This window comes from Salvia hispanica, chromosome 2 (genome assembly GCF_029641045.1).
Source record: "Salvia hispanica isolate PSC_SH4W2 chromosome 2, Shi_PSC_v1, whole genome shotgun sequence".
NCBI lineage: Eukaryota > Viridiplantae > Streptophyta > Magnoliopsida > Lamiales > Lamiaceae > Salvia > Salvia hispanica.
In genome coordinates this window covers 36,708,510-36,724,214 of record NC_142693.1, presented here as the reverse complement: position 1 = coordinate 36,724,214, position 15,705 = coordinate 36,708,510, and the positions used below count along the sequence as shown (strand labels likewise).

The window sequence follows — 15,705 nt, the reverse complement described above, 5'->3', positions numbered from 1 at the left end:
TTTACGATAAACTTTCCCAATCAATCGATATAATCAAATACACATTAAAGTATTAACTACGAAGTACTGTAGTATTTATTTCATACGGTGAATTTCCAATGATATTTGATATTTGAAATCCTACTCCAATTGCCATTTGTGAATTTTTTTTTAAATAAAAATCTTGAATTCACCTTAAACAATTTGAAACAATGAAAGTACAAACTGATAACTAAATCCACACAATTACAACAATTTCACCTTATGAAAAAACTATAGTCATTTTCACAAACTACATTGAACAGGGGCAGAATTTGCCAAGTGCTTTGCTAGAGTATGAGAGTTGCCCTTCTTAAAAAGGAACGAAAAAATCATTGGAAAAACGACTAATTTGAATACCACCTGAATAACTAGCAACACAAATCGTCACTGGTGTTAATAAGCATGGAATTTTTCGTAACAAATTGATCATTGGCGTGATGGAATCGTTCCATGCATCTTTTCTTCACACAAGCACACGATAGTTCAACACCAGAAACATACCGTTATTCATCAAAGAACTACAGAATCTGCAACCAAAGGCAGGACTTTTACAATGCTGAGTGGTAGATTTAGTGACTTTGAAAATATGACTGTGCCAACGAAAAGCACTTCTCCTTCTGCTTTTTGTATTCATTGTAGCGCAGGAAGAAGTAACTCAGATAATCAAAATCGATAGGAGACATTTTTGCCTGTCAAAAACGAAGCTAAAATATCATACAAATAAACACTCATTCGTATAGAGAGCACATTTGAGATTATCAGTACCTGGATTAAAGCCCAAATTGCCCAGTATAGGTGTGAAGCTAGCATGTAAATATTTGTTTCTGCGTAAAGAGCATCAAGCGCCTCTTCGGAAACCTGATGTTTTTTCGCATATTTTTATAAGATTTATGAACTTGGAAAGTCATGCATAATCATCATGCTCATACTGAGCTCATTGTCCCAATAAGCAAGGTTAACTAAGAACAAATCAAGTGCAAATTCACTCAAGGTGTGATGTTCATTCCAGAGAAGGCAGAGAGAAAAATATGAAAAAAAACTGGAGATGATCCAAGCTCCATGATGTTCTTGCTCTACATAGAATGGATATGATGGATCACTTTTGATGTACCTCATGCGGTGTATCAGGTTTTAGATAGTGCCTGAAGAAGTTGAATTGTTCGTCTTGACTTGGGTATCTGAGGCAGCAACAAGTCCAACAATAAAACTTGGCAACTTCTTATCAGAGCCTAAAAGAAAAAAAAAGAACTCTTAACATGTAGTTTAGTGAGGACAGAGACATACAAATTGTAATCACAGTCGTAGCCAGCATATTCATTGAAGTGATTTCCAAGGTCAAAGCCTCTGTAACTGAATGATCCATACTCAAAGTCAATGAAGTAGAGCTTCCCTGGAGTAGAAGAATGAATAGTATCAATGGATATGATCAAAGCAGCTGATAATAGCTTATAATCTGCCAATAAATTTTCTCAAAAAATGAGCTGTTCATTCCCTGAGTTTTCACGGCTTCACTGAGAAATGGAATTACCATATGGTCACAACATATTCCAGTCTTATTTTATAGCATTTCAATCTCAAGATCTTCATTGCCATTTATAGAATATAATTCTGGAAATGTTTAGCACCATTAATGTATAAACAAACCAATGATCTTACAAGCAAAAATGACTAAAGTTGTAGTACAAATCATTCTTTTCTTTATTCGCACCACAGTACTCACCTATATAATATGTGCAATAACATAGGTTCAAATATAAAAAGAGAGTATAAAAGTATAAAACACATAGCAAAGATCTTTCCAAGCACATCCATATGCAGAAAGCGAGTAGCTGAGCCAGCACACGAGAGGGTAACGGATTTTATAAAGTTATGCATGGTACGTTACCTTCATTTTCATTAAGCATCAAATTCCCAGAAAGCAGATCATTGTGACAAAAGACTACAGGGGCATTAAAACGATCTGCCATTGCCTGTACGAAAAACATATAGTTTCTGAATAAAATAGTTCCTTGGACAAAAGTAAATTAAAACTATAAAAGTATATCAGGATTTTCCAAAACAACATGCTTTCCCTGCACTTATCTACTACTGATTTTGAAAGTAGAACATGGAGAAACTTCTAGCAAACAACAAGATTCATCACATTCCTTTTATTCTTTTATTCACAATGATGCAAGATGATTTCCACAAACTTGTCAAATAAATAAGTTACAAACCTGTTTGGAAGAAAACAAAATTTTCAACTAAGATATGCAAAGTACATTTGTTATCCAATTACGAGGTTTCAAGCAATAGACTTTTAACATGAAATCAAGTAGCTGTCCATTTTCTTTTAAAAAAAGGTAATAATCACTCCGGTCTCACAAAATAGTGCACACTAGGTTTTGAAACAGGTTTTAATAAAAATATTAGGTAGAGTGTATTGTTGAGTGCAGAAAGGACCCTACTTTATTAGGTAGAGTGTGATGTGAGTGGATAAATTGAGGTCTGAACGTAACAACATGAGAATAAAGATAGCAGCTAGCATGATATTTTGAGCAAAAAATTTTCAGCAAGCATATCACATGCAGGACGGAGTCAGAAGGCCACCTTGAGGCCATGGATTTCTTTATTGATTTCTTCGAACGAAACCATCTCATACTTCTTTTGTTTTTCACTATCATCAAACTTGAGGGTCAATGCTGCATGCAATATGAGATTAAGAAGAATCTAAAATCAAGTAATGGGAATCTAGAACTACATTTACTAGAAAGATATCATAGGACACCTCTTGAGAAGAATTTGGATATGTCATTCCACAGTTGGGGTTCTCTAGAACCAGGAATTTCCACCTCATGGAATCTTCGCAGCTGTTTAGCGATTTCTACCATAAGCTTTGGTTTTCGCATGTCTGAAAAGAGAAGGTCAGTGTTAACCTAGAGTGAAAACAAACTAACAAATAAGATGGTATTAAGCTGAGTTGATATAATAAATAGTTTTATCACAAGCACTCATTATAAAATAAATCAAAATTAAAGTTGCAAAGCTAGCCACTAAATCAGCACTATTGTTGGTTCAATAATAAGAATTGTGTTGCTGAGTCCTAGATAATTCAACAACAAAGTAGATACTCCTTCCGTCCACAAAAAATAGATCACTTTTGCCATTTTGGGACGTCCACAAAAAACAGATCACTTTCTAAAAATGGAAAGTTTATCTCTCATACTTTTCTCACTTTTTCTTCCCTCTCTCATACTTTACTCACTTTTTCTCCCTATCTCTCTTACTTTACCTACTTTTTCTCCTCATCTCTCTTACTTTACCAATTCTACGTTAAAACCCGTGCCGAACAACAATAGATCTATTGTTTGTGGACGGAGGGAGTATAAAAGATTTTTTTTTTTTATGTTGTATATTCTTCTCTCAAAACATCTACATAATATTTTGTAATATGTGGTTGCTATGAGATGAGTGAGAAGTAATCCATCCCCTGTTTGAATCATGATATAGTTTACAAATAGATTAAGATTAAGAAGTTGATAGTGATGGCCAAATTAGTTAATGTAATTGGAAAATTGGTTCATAAAATAGGTATGTAGATGAAAATTGAAATTATGTCTTAGATAAAATAGCAGAAAGTTGAGAAGATAAAATGAGCATTTCTAATGGAGACAGATAACACGGCTCCAAAATCAAGAAGGGTTTAAAACACGAAAAATGGCTCTAAAAAATGGAACTATAGAATTCATGAAAAGATTTGCAAAGTAAAAGGATAAAACACAAATCCAGTTTTGAACCACAGGTCCATCATACCTCTTTAGATTTCACCATACTTCATATATATATATATATATATATATATATATATATATACACACACACACAGAAACAAATTACTCTTGTATCAACAACATGATGTAGTCTACATCTCCATTTCAAGATTTACTATCGAACTCTCAACTATTGTACATCCCAAAACCATCATAACCCAAAGCCACACCATAACATGAACGGAAAAGGGAATAGAAAAATCAAAAGGATGATTTTAAAGTGGGGAGGATAAGGTTGTCTATGAAGAAACATATAGAATGACCTTGCTACTTGATTAAGTAATAGTATTCTTCAACATTTTTGTAATATTAATATACATCAAATAAAGGAATTCAAGTAATATAGAAGCTGCCTGGTTGAGGACTATTCAAATTAATCAGACAACAACATACAGAATACTCATACATGCCTAAATTCTTGAAAGAACACTATCATGAGGAGAAGATTCATCATGAAGAGGTAATGCCCATTTCTGAAAGATAGTTTGTTCAAGGTGCTTACCTGATGGAGTAAGTGTACGAGCATCAATAAATGATTGCACCATTCCATTCCCAAAAACACCGAGCAACTTGGCACCAAATCCTGCTGCCGAGAGGTGTGGGATAGCCTAAAGACAGTATGAGGATTCATATATGATTGTAACCAAATAAAAAAGAAATGGAATTATACACAATGTGTTTGAAGTACAGAAGAATGATAATGTGTGGTTTCACTAGAATAAAGCAAGTTTAGTGAAGCATTCAACGAATAAATCTTTCTCAGAAAGACCAAAATGTACCTGCAGTTCCCTTTGACGATCAATCACATATTCAGTATTTGGACCATATAATCTGACTGTAGTACTAACAGCACTTCCATCTTTTTCTCTGACAGACACCTTGAGTACTGTTGAAAAAGAAGAAAATGCAAGATTTTTTAAACTATAATACACAGAAAACCACATTTTCTGAAAGAAGCAGCTTGATGTGATTTCGTCATACTCAGATGTTATAGAGATATATCTAACTTTTCAAGCTTCCAGCCTCTAAGAAGCAAAAACATTGTTATTCGAAGAGAAAGAGATACGCACACAGATTTGTGATGCCACCGGACACTGTCTCAAGGGAGAAATCTGATTCATCCAAATTTGACCATTGTTCGAATAAATCTTTGAAAAGCTCCCTGTCAAGAAATCAAGACCCATTTACTGAAAAGGGTAAATAAAATGAATCACAACATATACAAGCAGCATCCCCCAACAATATATTATCAGAATCCAACTTTTATTACTTAAGAAGCTAAATCCAGAGAACAGGTAAACCAAATTGACAGCTCACAACCTTTTACTTCAGGTAATACAGGTTACATAGAATACAGCAGCTGTATAGATATTTTCGAATTTTGGATCAGTGATAATATAAACAAAACTACTATTTTAGAAGACATTAACAACATGAATTTTGGAAAATGTATTTGTATCCCCACAAAAAAAGTTCCATTTTAAGACATTTCATGACTATTTTATTCACACGGCTCCAAGTCCAAACCAGCATCTAGAACCTTAAGGCCACAAAACACTTTCCTATTTGCCCATGAAATAGCCCAAGCAATGATCCATAGCAATTAAAGATATGTAAATCAGTAGAATATTATTTTCTTACTAACACTCTGATGTCTTGGTTACATGTATGTTCTCATCGATAAACAAACATCTTAAAATAAGACACCTAAATATATCATTCATAAAATGAGAGCTTAAAATAAGTAATTTTCTATTCAACCAGCCACAGATCTTCCCTTCTCTTCCACTTACACAAAATTTAACCACCCGGTAATCTCAGAGATTCACCACATTACCCCTGTTGAGACAAACATAGTTTGTCCATCGACTAAGAGCAGTTGCCGAAGTAATGCATAATCAAAGGAGGAAACATAACATGCATACATATATATAGTATTTTAGTCTAATAATGTAGATTATTAGTCTAATAATGTAGCTTGGCTAATAATGTAGCATCTTAGTATAATAATGTAGCTTATCACAACCATCCAATCCAATGATCCAATAGCTGTGATTTGTGCGTTGTTTTATAGTACTAAGGAGGTGTGAGAACCCTAATGTATATATAACCAAAAACTAGCACCTCTCTGCAGCCCAATACCGCAATCCTTCAACAACATGAACAAACCAACGATATTTCTCAAGCTTGAGAGATAGATACAAGAACTTAAAGCAGCATACCGGGTTATACATCTAACACAAACAGCAAAACTTCCGCGTTCATCGGGAAACAGAAAACGTGCAAATTAATTCAGCCCATTCCAAATTGAATGCAACAAATAAAACGTTCGTTCAAACTGTTCAACAGAAATGCAAGGAAGAAGCAAAATACTGACACAATGCGGGGCCTCATTTCTGGTAGAGAGAGTGAGTGATCGATGGTGCGAGAGGACGACGGAATCTCGGAGCTATGCGTCTCCGCCACTTCCGTCGCGTTCCATATCTTCTCCGCCGCCCCCATTGATGAAGAAGAATCGCAATTCGAAAAATTAACAACGCACGTGGATTTAAGCTAGCAGAACTTGACGATGAAACAGGATTTTGAATACTTTCCAATAAATTCCTCGATTTCTTCCAAAAACAACAAGAAGAATGGCACCCCGGGAATACGGAATTGTTTTTTTTTTTTTTGTTTTTCTTTTTTTTTTTCGTTTCAATTTTTCATAATATCTACCTCCGAGTCTCCGACCCTAATGTTTTAGGAATTGACTTGTATACCCTCGATTTCTTGCACGCATTAATCATTACGCATCACCAATTTGACTTTTTGACATTGATAACCCCTTTTTAATTTTTAATGATTCCTTAAATTTATCCATGTTGAGGAAAAGTCATCTTATACCAATCGATATGCGCTTAATCGTATTTTAAAATCAGTCTCGAAACTGTATTCTACCTACTAATAATCTACTATAGACTATAGTAATATGAACACTCAAGTCAGTCAATCTTGTTTGAGCATTTCTTTCTTTGTTACTTTAAAAATTATTTTCTCCGTCTACCGTTTAAAGAGTCATTTTGACTTGGCACGAATTTTAAGAAATTGTCTTGACTTTGTAAGAAAACTAATGAGTGGAATGTGAGACTCATTTAAAGTATTAGTTTTATATTAGATTGTGAATGTAAAAAGTTTGTAGGATATGAGATCTACATACTAAAAGTGGAATAAAGTAAATGATTCTATAAATTGTGGACAAGTCAAAATGGCAAAAGGGTTCTTTAGATTGTGGACGGAGGGAGTTTTTGTTTCAGCAATGCGTGATAAATGCTGTCTTATGATATGAATTGCTCATAACTGGTTTTGCAATTGGTGACATATGTTTCAAGCACACTATTGGAAGCCTGCTTATAGGCTATTATCTGCAGAGAGGAATGCATAGTAGGTCTAAGAAGTTTATTTTAAGCAGAGAAAAAAAAAATAATTGAATATTTTAATGAGAGAGATTTATTTTTTAAATATAGAAAGTGGATTTCTTAAGTGGGATAAATTAAAAAGAACAGATGGACATCTTAAGTAGGACGCAGGGAGAGGAGTCTAAAAAAACTCTAGTCTGCCTTTATTAAAATTTAAACAACCTTTTTCCCCATGAATTATCATTTCTTTTTCCCTTTTTTGGGTCACTTCACTCAGTTCCTATCTACTTGAATGGTTGTTTTGACTTTACATGAGTGAATTTATATGAAATATGTTACCTGCGCATGCTACATTTATTTACACTTGCTTCTGATATCAGAGGGGGCTGCATTGCTAGTGGAAGCTGCTGAGATGAGCAATCCCGATGCACAATATGAGCCGAGGTTAGATTTCTTCATAAACCAAAAAATCTGACTTGTTAATTATCTCGATTGGTGTTTAGAAATTCAGAATTTAAGCAAAGGACAGAAGTTCAACAAACTTATATGACAAAGTGAACCTCTTACCTATGTTGAATCACTCTGATGTTATGTCTTGTTTCTGGCTCTCCTCAATCCAATGTTCAATAAAAATCAAGAAGCTTTTCTCCACAATAATTGCTTCAGTATTTTTTGGACCTTTTGCCATGGTTCAGTCTCAGATGGCTTGCTTTATCTAACTTCACAGTTCACACGATACGGACGAGGTTTTGGAGTCCAAAAAAAATCTCAATGGATCCAAACTTGATTCTACCTTCAAAATTAACCAGTTCCTCTGAATGGAGATGATACATATGCTGCATGTTTTCTTGACATTTAATAGGAGATAGCAATGATAGCTCCATTATAAAATATTAAAATTAATGGACTAAAGATTAATTTGACCCTAAACTAAGTATATTCAAGAGTATGATCATAGTTACAAATCATGCTTCTGCACTGAGTACAAGCTATCTCTTCTTAGTTGTTTTAACATGAGTATGGCAATGCGCATCTCATAGGAACCTTCCTTTCATAGTACAACATGGATAACCTTGAACTCACCTATGTACTTCTTGTCCATATCAAGTTGATCATTGTGGTGCAATGCATCGCCTATAACTTTTACTGTCCTAATGGGTGTGATCTGGCTGGCTTTCTACACTATACCTAACATTGTAGTTCTTAGTGCTTGTGATTCAATTTCTGGCATCACTTTCATGTTGCCATCATATTAACTTTTCTAGAGCAGCTATGTCATCAATTTGTTGAAGCAGGATTCACAGAAAGGTACTCAAATTAAGCTTGGTATGGTTGAGGTGTCTGCTAAAGTTTTCACAGATAACATTTCATGGGCCAGAGCAACCTAAGTCCAAAGTCAACTTTCCATGAACTTAACGAGTCACAAACTTAGCTGCACCCAAACAGGTGTGAGAAAAATGTAGATGAAATAGGAGTCTTCTTTGCTACTATAGTACTAACTCATAGTACTAAAAAATACACCTGCTTAGGAGGACTGTTAAATGTGTATGTAAATATATACTAGTATACTGGAAGAAATATAATTGGATTGTAGTTTTATGATCAACTATTGCATACATTTGTTCCTTGTCCTTGTCTAATTACAAAGAATGGTCTCAGTCTTGTGAATCTTGCACACAATCGGTACAGCAAGCTTTTTCTTATCTGGAGAAGGCAACTAACCAGGTATATATATTTCGTGATATTTTTTCTAATGCACTTTTTAATTCTTTTTGTTGCATATTGTGTTGGAAACCTGTGATATTTTAGTTGCCCCCTGGTGCCCTTTATCTCTTAGGAGCTGTATGCTTGACAGACAGACGATTGTGTAAGCCAGGACATTTCCTCTGCCATCTGGTGTTTCCATAGAGCATCCGAAAAGGTCGGCCATCTCGGCTTGTTCGATATATCTGCTAATCATTTTCAAACAATGATCTTTCTCATTTGTCTAAGCAGCTTTAATTAGTATGTTTCCTCATGGGAAAGTTTCTGAAATGATTACGAGTCTCTTATTTGAAATCAATCATATGTATAAGATATACTACATTAGATGTTTATGGACCTAAGTTCAGTGCAGAGAAAGCATCCTCGAACAGAAAGCCGAGGAACGAATCTGGAGTCGAAGAGTATAATCCAGTTGAGATGGCAAGAGATGAATTTGAAATTGCTGCTAATGCAGGATGGAGTGAAATGCATGGTTGAAAGTTGAAACTTCGTGTTGAGGAAGAGAAAAAGAAAAGTATGTCGAGCTCTTGATGTGGGTCTTAATACAATAATAAATTACTGCAATTTTTATTATTATTGGTATTATTATTTTTTCGTATCATCATCATTGTTATAATTATATAATTACTAATTTAAATTTTTTTGTTATAATTATATGCATGTTAATTATGATTTAATTATTATTTCTATTAGATACATTAAATTTAACTAGTCAAAATAAAATTATAATTCTAAGAGTTTGTCTTGATATTTCTAAATATGGAATAATTAATTTATACTATTTATGAAGTATATTTTCGGAAATCACATTTCACAACAATTTTATTTGCCGCAGACAAATAGGTCGAAGTGTATACTTAATTTAGATTTGAGCAAAACAATAAATCTTAAACCAATGAGATTTAATTCAAATGACCAAATTGAGACATCATCAATTTTTTCTTAGCAAGGGCCTTTGAGTTCAAACCCCATGTGCATGTGATGTGTAACATATTTCACATGTTATGGTATGTCCAAAATAGTGTTCTAATTCTATTAAAGTTAAATAAATGTGGTTTTTAGTGCAGAAAAGGTCACATCCTTTGCTTAAGGTTAAGGGGCATGTGGATAAATGGAAAAAGGTAATAAAATCTTCTTCTTTTTTTTGTTAAAGTATAAAGGTGTGGTACGATCATTGATTTTGTGCAAAAATGTTGGAATAAAAATATAAAAAGTAGTCTCTGAAAGAGGCATGTTCGCACTCTTGTGGAACAGATGGCATGGAAACAACAAATTGAACAAACTCTTGTGGAGTGGAGTATTTTCATGGTGGAGTGGTTAAATTGATTCCTACATTGTTTCTATGTCATTGATCAAATTAATTTCACTAGACACAAAATAATTTTTTTAGAAATATACTGCAATAAATTTCTTTGAACTGGTTGGTAAGTTTATTGCCAATTCAATCGATTTTTTAATTCAACGACCCAATTGTTCATTGCCTCAAATGTGCGTGAATCAGATCGTTTCAAACTCCAGTTCGAGGCCAACAAATCGTTCGATCTGATCCAGTTTTTAAAATACTGGTTAGTGGAATATGGTGGGCGATATAACAAAATATAGTAAAAGTCAAATAGGACACACAATAGAAAATAGGAAAATGAGATATTAATGTCGAGTAAGAAGTATGACTGACAATTTTCAACACGACATGAACACTCACAAAATTAATGGATTTTGGTGTCAAGTCATATCATGTTTGTGTTATTATTGGGTAACTAGATAAGATACGATAAGTTCGGATTATGTTTGAATTGGCAATCTATTACATAATAATACTATTATTTTAATTCCTTATTTTTTATATTTTTATTACTTTATTAGTGATAAAATTTGGTTGTCATTTTCTCACTTTTCGTATATCGCCTCATTCCAATACTCATCTTCGTTGCCACGACCATCACTACCATGTGGTCGTCGAGTCATATCTCATTCACAACACTTCTAAATTATTTTGTGTCACTATCGTGTGGTTGTCATGTCAAGTTCTGTCGTTATCGTGTCATTATCGTGTGGTGTTGGGTTCGTGTCATTATCGTATTATTATTTTGTTGGGTCAACATAGATAGGATCATGCCGCTAATGGGTTTGTGTGATGTGCGGGTTTGAACTTTGAATGTAGCATGTAGAATTCGTGTTTAAGTTTAAGGTTTTCTTTCAGGCCGTGTTCAGGTTAGGTCTTATCAGATCAACCCGATAATAATCCAACCTGCACGATTTGATTTGTCATCCCTAGAAAGAAGTACTCCTTTTCTTATAAGTATCAAAGATTGTTCTTTTTATTTAAAGGTCGCCGTGTCATGGTAAACTCGAACCTGAGACACTTGACATCAGACATTAACCAATATCATTTGGCCAACACACACATCTAAGTTTCTTCATGCATGTGTAAACGTGTATATATACTTTCTCCATCCACGAAAAATAATTTCATCTTTATATTTTTGTCCGTCCACAAAAATTAGTCTCATAATAAAAATGAAAAGATACTTTCAATTTATTACTCTCCCTGTCCCTGAAAATTTGTCACTTATTTACATTTTGGTTTGTCCCTAAAAATTTGTCACCTTTCACTTTTATCATTTTTAGTAATAGACATCACATTTCACCAACTCATTCTTCTCACATTTTATTATGAAACCAATATATAAACGTAGGACCCACATATCACTAACATTTTCAACCCACTTTCTAATACATTTCTTAAAACCCGTGTCAGGTCAAATGATGATAAATTATTAGGGATGTAGGGAGTACTCTCTTTTTCTACTTTATCAGCAATTTTTTTTATTTCTCCTACTTACTCTACTATCTAGTAGAGTAAGAATTTCTCACTTATCCAATTTCATGTTAAAATATGGTTTGTCCATCAAACTATTTTTGGTGGACGGATGTTGAGAGTATATGGGTAGGATAATATAGTGGGAGTTACACGCGTAAACATATAAACTTTCATATATCCGCGACGAACAAAAAGTAAACCATTTGCAACAGTAATAAACTAATGTGGTTGTGAATGTATTTAGTATTTATTTGATTGCCTCAAGTTCTTGCAATCTACTCCCGGCTCGCGAATAGGAATCCTATTTCAATTTCAGGTTGTTTATAAATAACAATCCTCGTTTATTTTACTATAAATAATAGTAATAGGATGTCACAATATATTAACTCATTCTACTCACATTTCATTTAAACTAATACTCCCTTCATCTCATAGAAATATTGGTGGATGGTGAGACCCATAAATGATAAAGTAAAAGAGAATGAAAAAAAAGTTGTCATACATGAATATGGACTATTTTTATGAGACGGACGATAAAAGAAATTAATATGGTCTATTTCTATGAGACGGAGGGAGTATATACAGGTGAGACTCACGTTCCATTAACTTTTTTCCATCCATTTTTTTTAATATTTCTTAAAACTTGTGTCGCCAAGAAATGAGACTTTTAATAGCGGATAGAAGGAAATATGTATTTATGTATACGTACTCAATCTCTCACGGAGTATAATAATCTCATTCTGATCACTTGATCTTCCATCATAGACCATTCTCATTTGATCTTCTTCCATAAAATGGCATATGCTTCTTATTGCGCTTTAATCATACTACTTTTAACACTCATAATTAGTCTTATAAAAATCTAAACACGCAAAACTTAAATCACACATGTGAGGTAATTAAATTCTACAAATTGTGATTAAGATATTTACTACGTATAAGAAGAAAAAAAGAAGAAAGCAGAAACAAATCTCCAAGATAATTTGCATCAAGATCGACCTAACAAAGCCCATATCTAAATCCAAACTGATATAACAACGTTTGAATCGTATATTTTGAGTGGTTAAATCGTCCCCAAAGAAAAAGCATTAATAAAGTCAGCTTGTATACCTAGTTATGGTAGCAGTGTCAATGCAAGGCGAATCCTTCCACGCATCAAAATGCATCCTCAATATCTTCCTCGCCTTCTCCTTCAAATACGAAGCACTATCCGCCAGCATGACCAAGCACAAATTCGTGACCGTCCCAACCCTGAGCATCTCCTGCAGCACTCCCTCCGTCGCCGAATACTTGGCTATCTGCCACAGAATCAGCACCGCCCGATCATCCGCCGCCGCCGACACCTGCAGTATCCTCCTCGTCACCACCGCGATCCCCGCCGCGTGGCTCAGCAGCTGCGCCCTCCCCTCCGCGGACAGGCACAGGTGGTAGATGATCCCCAGCACCATCTCCGTCGCCTTCTTCTCCCCGGGCCCCTTCAGCTCCACCTCCACCAGGTCGAACACCGTCCCCGACTCCACCATCATCGCCCGGTTCCTCCCCCACGGGCACGCCTCCAGCAGCACCCGAAGCAGCGCGTGCCTCCACGCTCCCCCCTCCCTCAGCCCACGCGCCGCCGTCTTGAAAAACTCCGGCTTCAGCCTCCCCAGCACCCCCGCCCCGCCCTTCTCCACCGCCGCCCGAAGCGCGTGCGCCGCGTGTGACCTGACCCCGTCGTCACCCTTGAAGCGATCGCACTCGAAAACCCACATCAGCGTATCGATGATTTCTCCATCGGAATATACCGCATTGTCCATTTTCAAAACCCTTGCTTCCGTGACGGAGCCTCCTCCTCGGAGGATGTACAAAATGCGGAGAGCCTCCTCCGCCCCCACGGCGGTGGAGTTTCTTCGTAAGGAGACCACAAAATGAATCAATTTTTTTGCCAGGTCATCATCCTGGGCCATGTAGGCCCTGTTCTCCTCGCTCTCCCGCGCCAGGCCCTCCAGCTTCTGGAGGGCCTGGAGTTGGGATTCTGATTCAGGGACGCTGAGCCCCTGAATCAGACTGGTGAGGGTGGCTTTAGTGAGTGGTGTGTTGGGGTTGAGCCATGCATGGATGAGGCGGCGGAGAGTGTGGTTAGGAGTGAGGGAGGAGGAGGAGTGGTGGTGGGGGAGGGGCTGCTTGGTGACGGGGCAGATGGTGTTGCGGTTCGTAAAAAGCCACTGCTCGATGCTGAGGCGGTCGTAGGTGATGCCGGAGGCGACGGTGACGGGGTCCTTCATGATCTGGAGTGAGATCGGGCAGAGGAAGTACTCGGGTACTTCCACAACATTCTCCATCATCGCCATAATCTTGGTAAGAAAATGCGGCTCTATTGAAAGTGATTTATAAGGCTGGCTTTGAATGAGAGAAGGAAATTTGGTCGTGATTTGTGGAGTCGCATGTTCTCACGGGGGGCATCAGTCGTGACAGTTGGGATGCAGAATGATGGAAAAATGACAAAGGAAAAGGATTTTAAGACACTTAACTGCAACTTGAACTCAATTATTATGTTCCAGTTTTCTTCAATCAACAAGTATGATTGCTTACTTGAGACGTCTAAGTCTTTGCTAAGTCATGAATAATCCGTTTTAATTGGATTTTTTTATTGGGGAATAGGGTGCTAATTAGTTGTGTTGTAAGTCACTAATTACCGCGCCCTATTCAATTGATAGGAGTCGTCAAATCGCTTTATACCCATGACTTTTAGGAGTAGAATAAATAAATGGGGTATTAAGTATTTAGTTGTAAATTCATAAAGTTTTGTAAATTTCTTGTGTTTTAAAATTCGTTTATAAATTATTGACTTGTTTAAGTATCTTGAAAGTAATTCAGATTTTAGCTCTAATAATATTAATATAAATCATAATTCAATAAATAAAATTATTTAATTTATAATAGTAATTATACAATGTTGTTTCACTACCTAAACCGTGACGTCACTTTGGATGACGTTCGATAGTGTCATACGAGTAAGTCAAACGTGTGTTATTGTTGGAATCGTGATTCATTGCGAATTAGTATAAATCTATAGTTTAATTATGAAATCAGAACAAATTAATTGTTTGATAATTTATAGGAGGTTTTTAAAGCCAGTATTCAAAAAAAATAATCAAAATTTGGCTAAAGTTAGGGATTAACAAGCAAAATACAATAAATTAAGTACTTAATTGGTAGACAATCATCAGTCATGTTTTTCCATTTTGCTCCATTAATAAAAATTAGTCTACTTCTATTTTTAATTGGTTTATTTATCTCTTAATGAGATGGGCTTTAATTGGTAGTAATATTTTAACTATTTTTTTTCTCTATTTCTCTCATATTTACAAATTTTGTATTAAAAAAGTTTTTGTTATATATAGCTAGTATATGAAATAGAAGTAATCTGTAGAAGGACTTGGCTGACAGTGACAAGTTCACATTAAATTATGAAAATATATACAATTGATTCATTTATTTGGCTGATATGTTCACATTAAATTATGAAAATATATACAAATGATTACTTTATTTTAATTCTCCTTTCATATTTTCGTAGGGCAGAATTTGACCTCATCCAATATGGAATACTAATTTGGAGGGCTGCAATTAATATTTGCACATAAAATTTTAAGGAAAATGGTGACTTGGAAACCTGATCTCTTCTTTCACAATTCATATAGGAAAAAAGGGCTTAAACTGAAGATGTGTTGAATTTTCCTTATTCTAAGTTATTATTTATTTTGTTGTAGCTAGGAGCATTTTTATGTGAAAGAAGATGTTAATATACAAACTACGTTTGGGTTGTTTATGATCTTGAACAATTTGATTTATTAATAAAAATAATTATATCTAATTTACGATTTACTTTGATTGATTGATGATTAAATTTTCA

The 15,705-nt window shown here is 35.1% G+C and overlaps 1 protein-coding gene, 1 long non-coding RNA gene and 1 pseudogene across 2 annotated transcripts; 1 reads left to right on the top strand and 2 right to left on the bottom strand.

Moving 5' to 3' along the window:
* Positions 1–212: 212 nt before the first annotated feature.
* On the bottom strand, positions 213–6,535 carry LOC125201919 (putative ethanolamine kinase). Its single transcript, XM_048100219.2, has 11 exons — positions 6,208–6,535; positions 4,901–4,992; positions 4,610–4,716; positions 4,333–4,438; positions 2,789–2,911; positions 2,611–2,702; positions 1,907–1,991; positions 1,306–1,411; positions 1,133–1,199; positions 787–879; positions 213–710 (listed from the first exon to the last, which is right to left on the bottom strand). Exons 1-11 carry the CDS (start codon positions 6,330–6,332, stop codon positions 591–593), a joined length of 1,116 nt encoding a protein of 371 aa, XP_047956176.1. The 5' UTR covers positions 6,333–6,535; the 3' UTR covers positions 213–590.
* Positions 6,536–7,575: 1,040 nt separating this feature from the next.
* On the top strand, positions 7,576–9,584 carry LOC125220170 (uncharacterized). Its single transcript, XR_007176341.2, has 4 exons — positions 7,576–7,669; positions 8,885–8,950; positions 9,063–9,146; positions 9,337–9,584. It is a non-coding gene; the product is annotated as an uncharacterized LOC125220170 (long non-coding RNA).
* A 3,122-nt stretch (positions 9,585–12,706) lies between these two features.
* Positions 12,707–14,328, bottom strand: LOC125220127 (E3 ubiquitin-protein ligase PUB24 pseudogene; annotated as a pseudogene).
* Between the last annotated feature and the right edge of the window lie 1,377 nt (positions 14,329–15,705).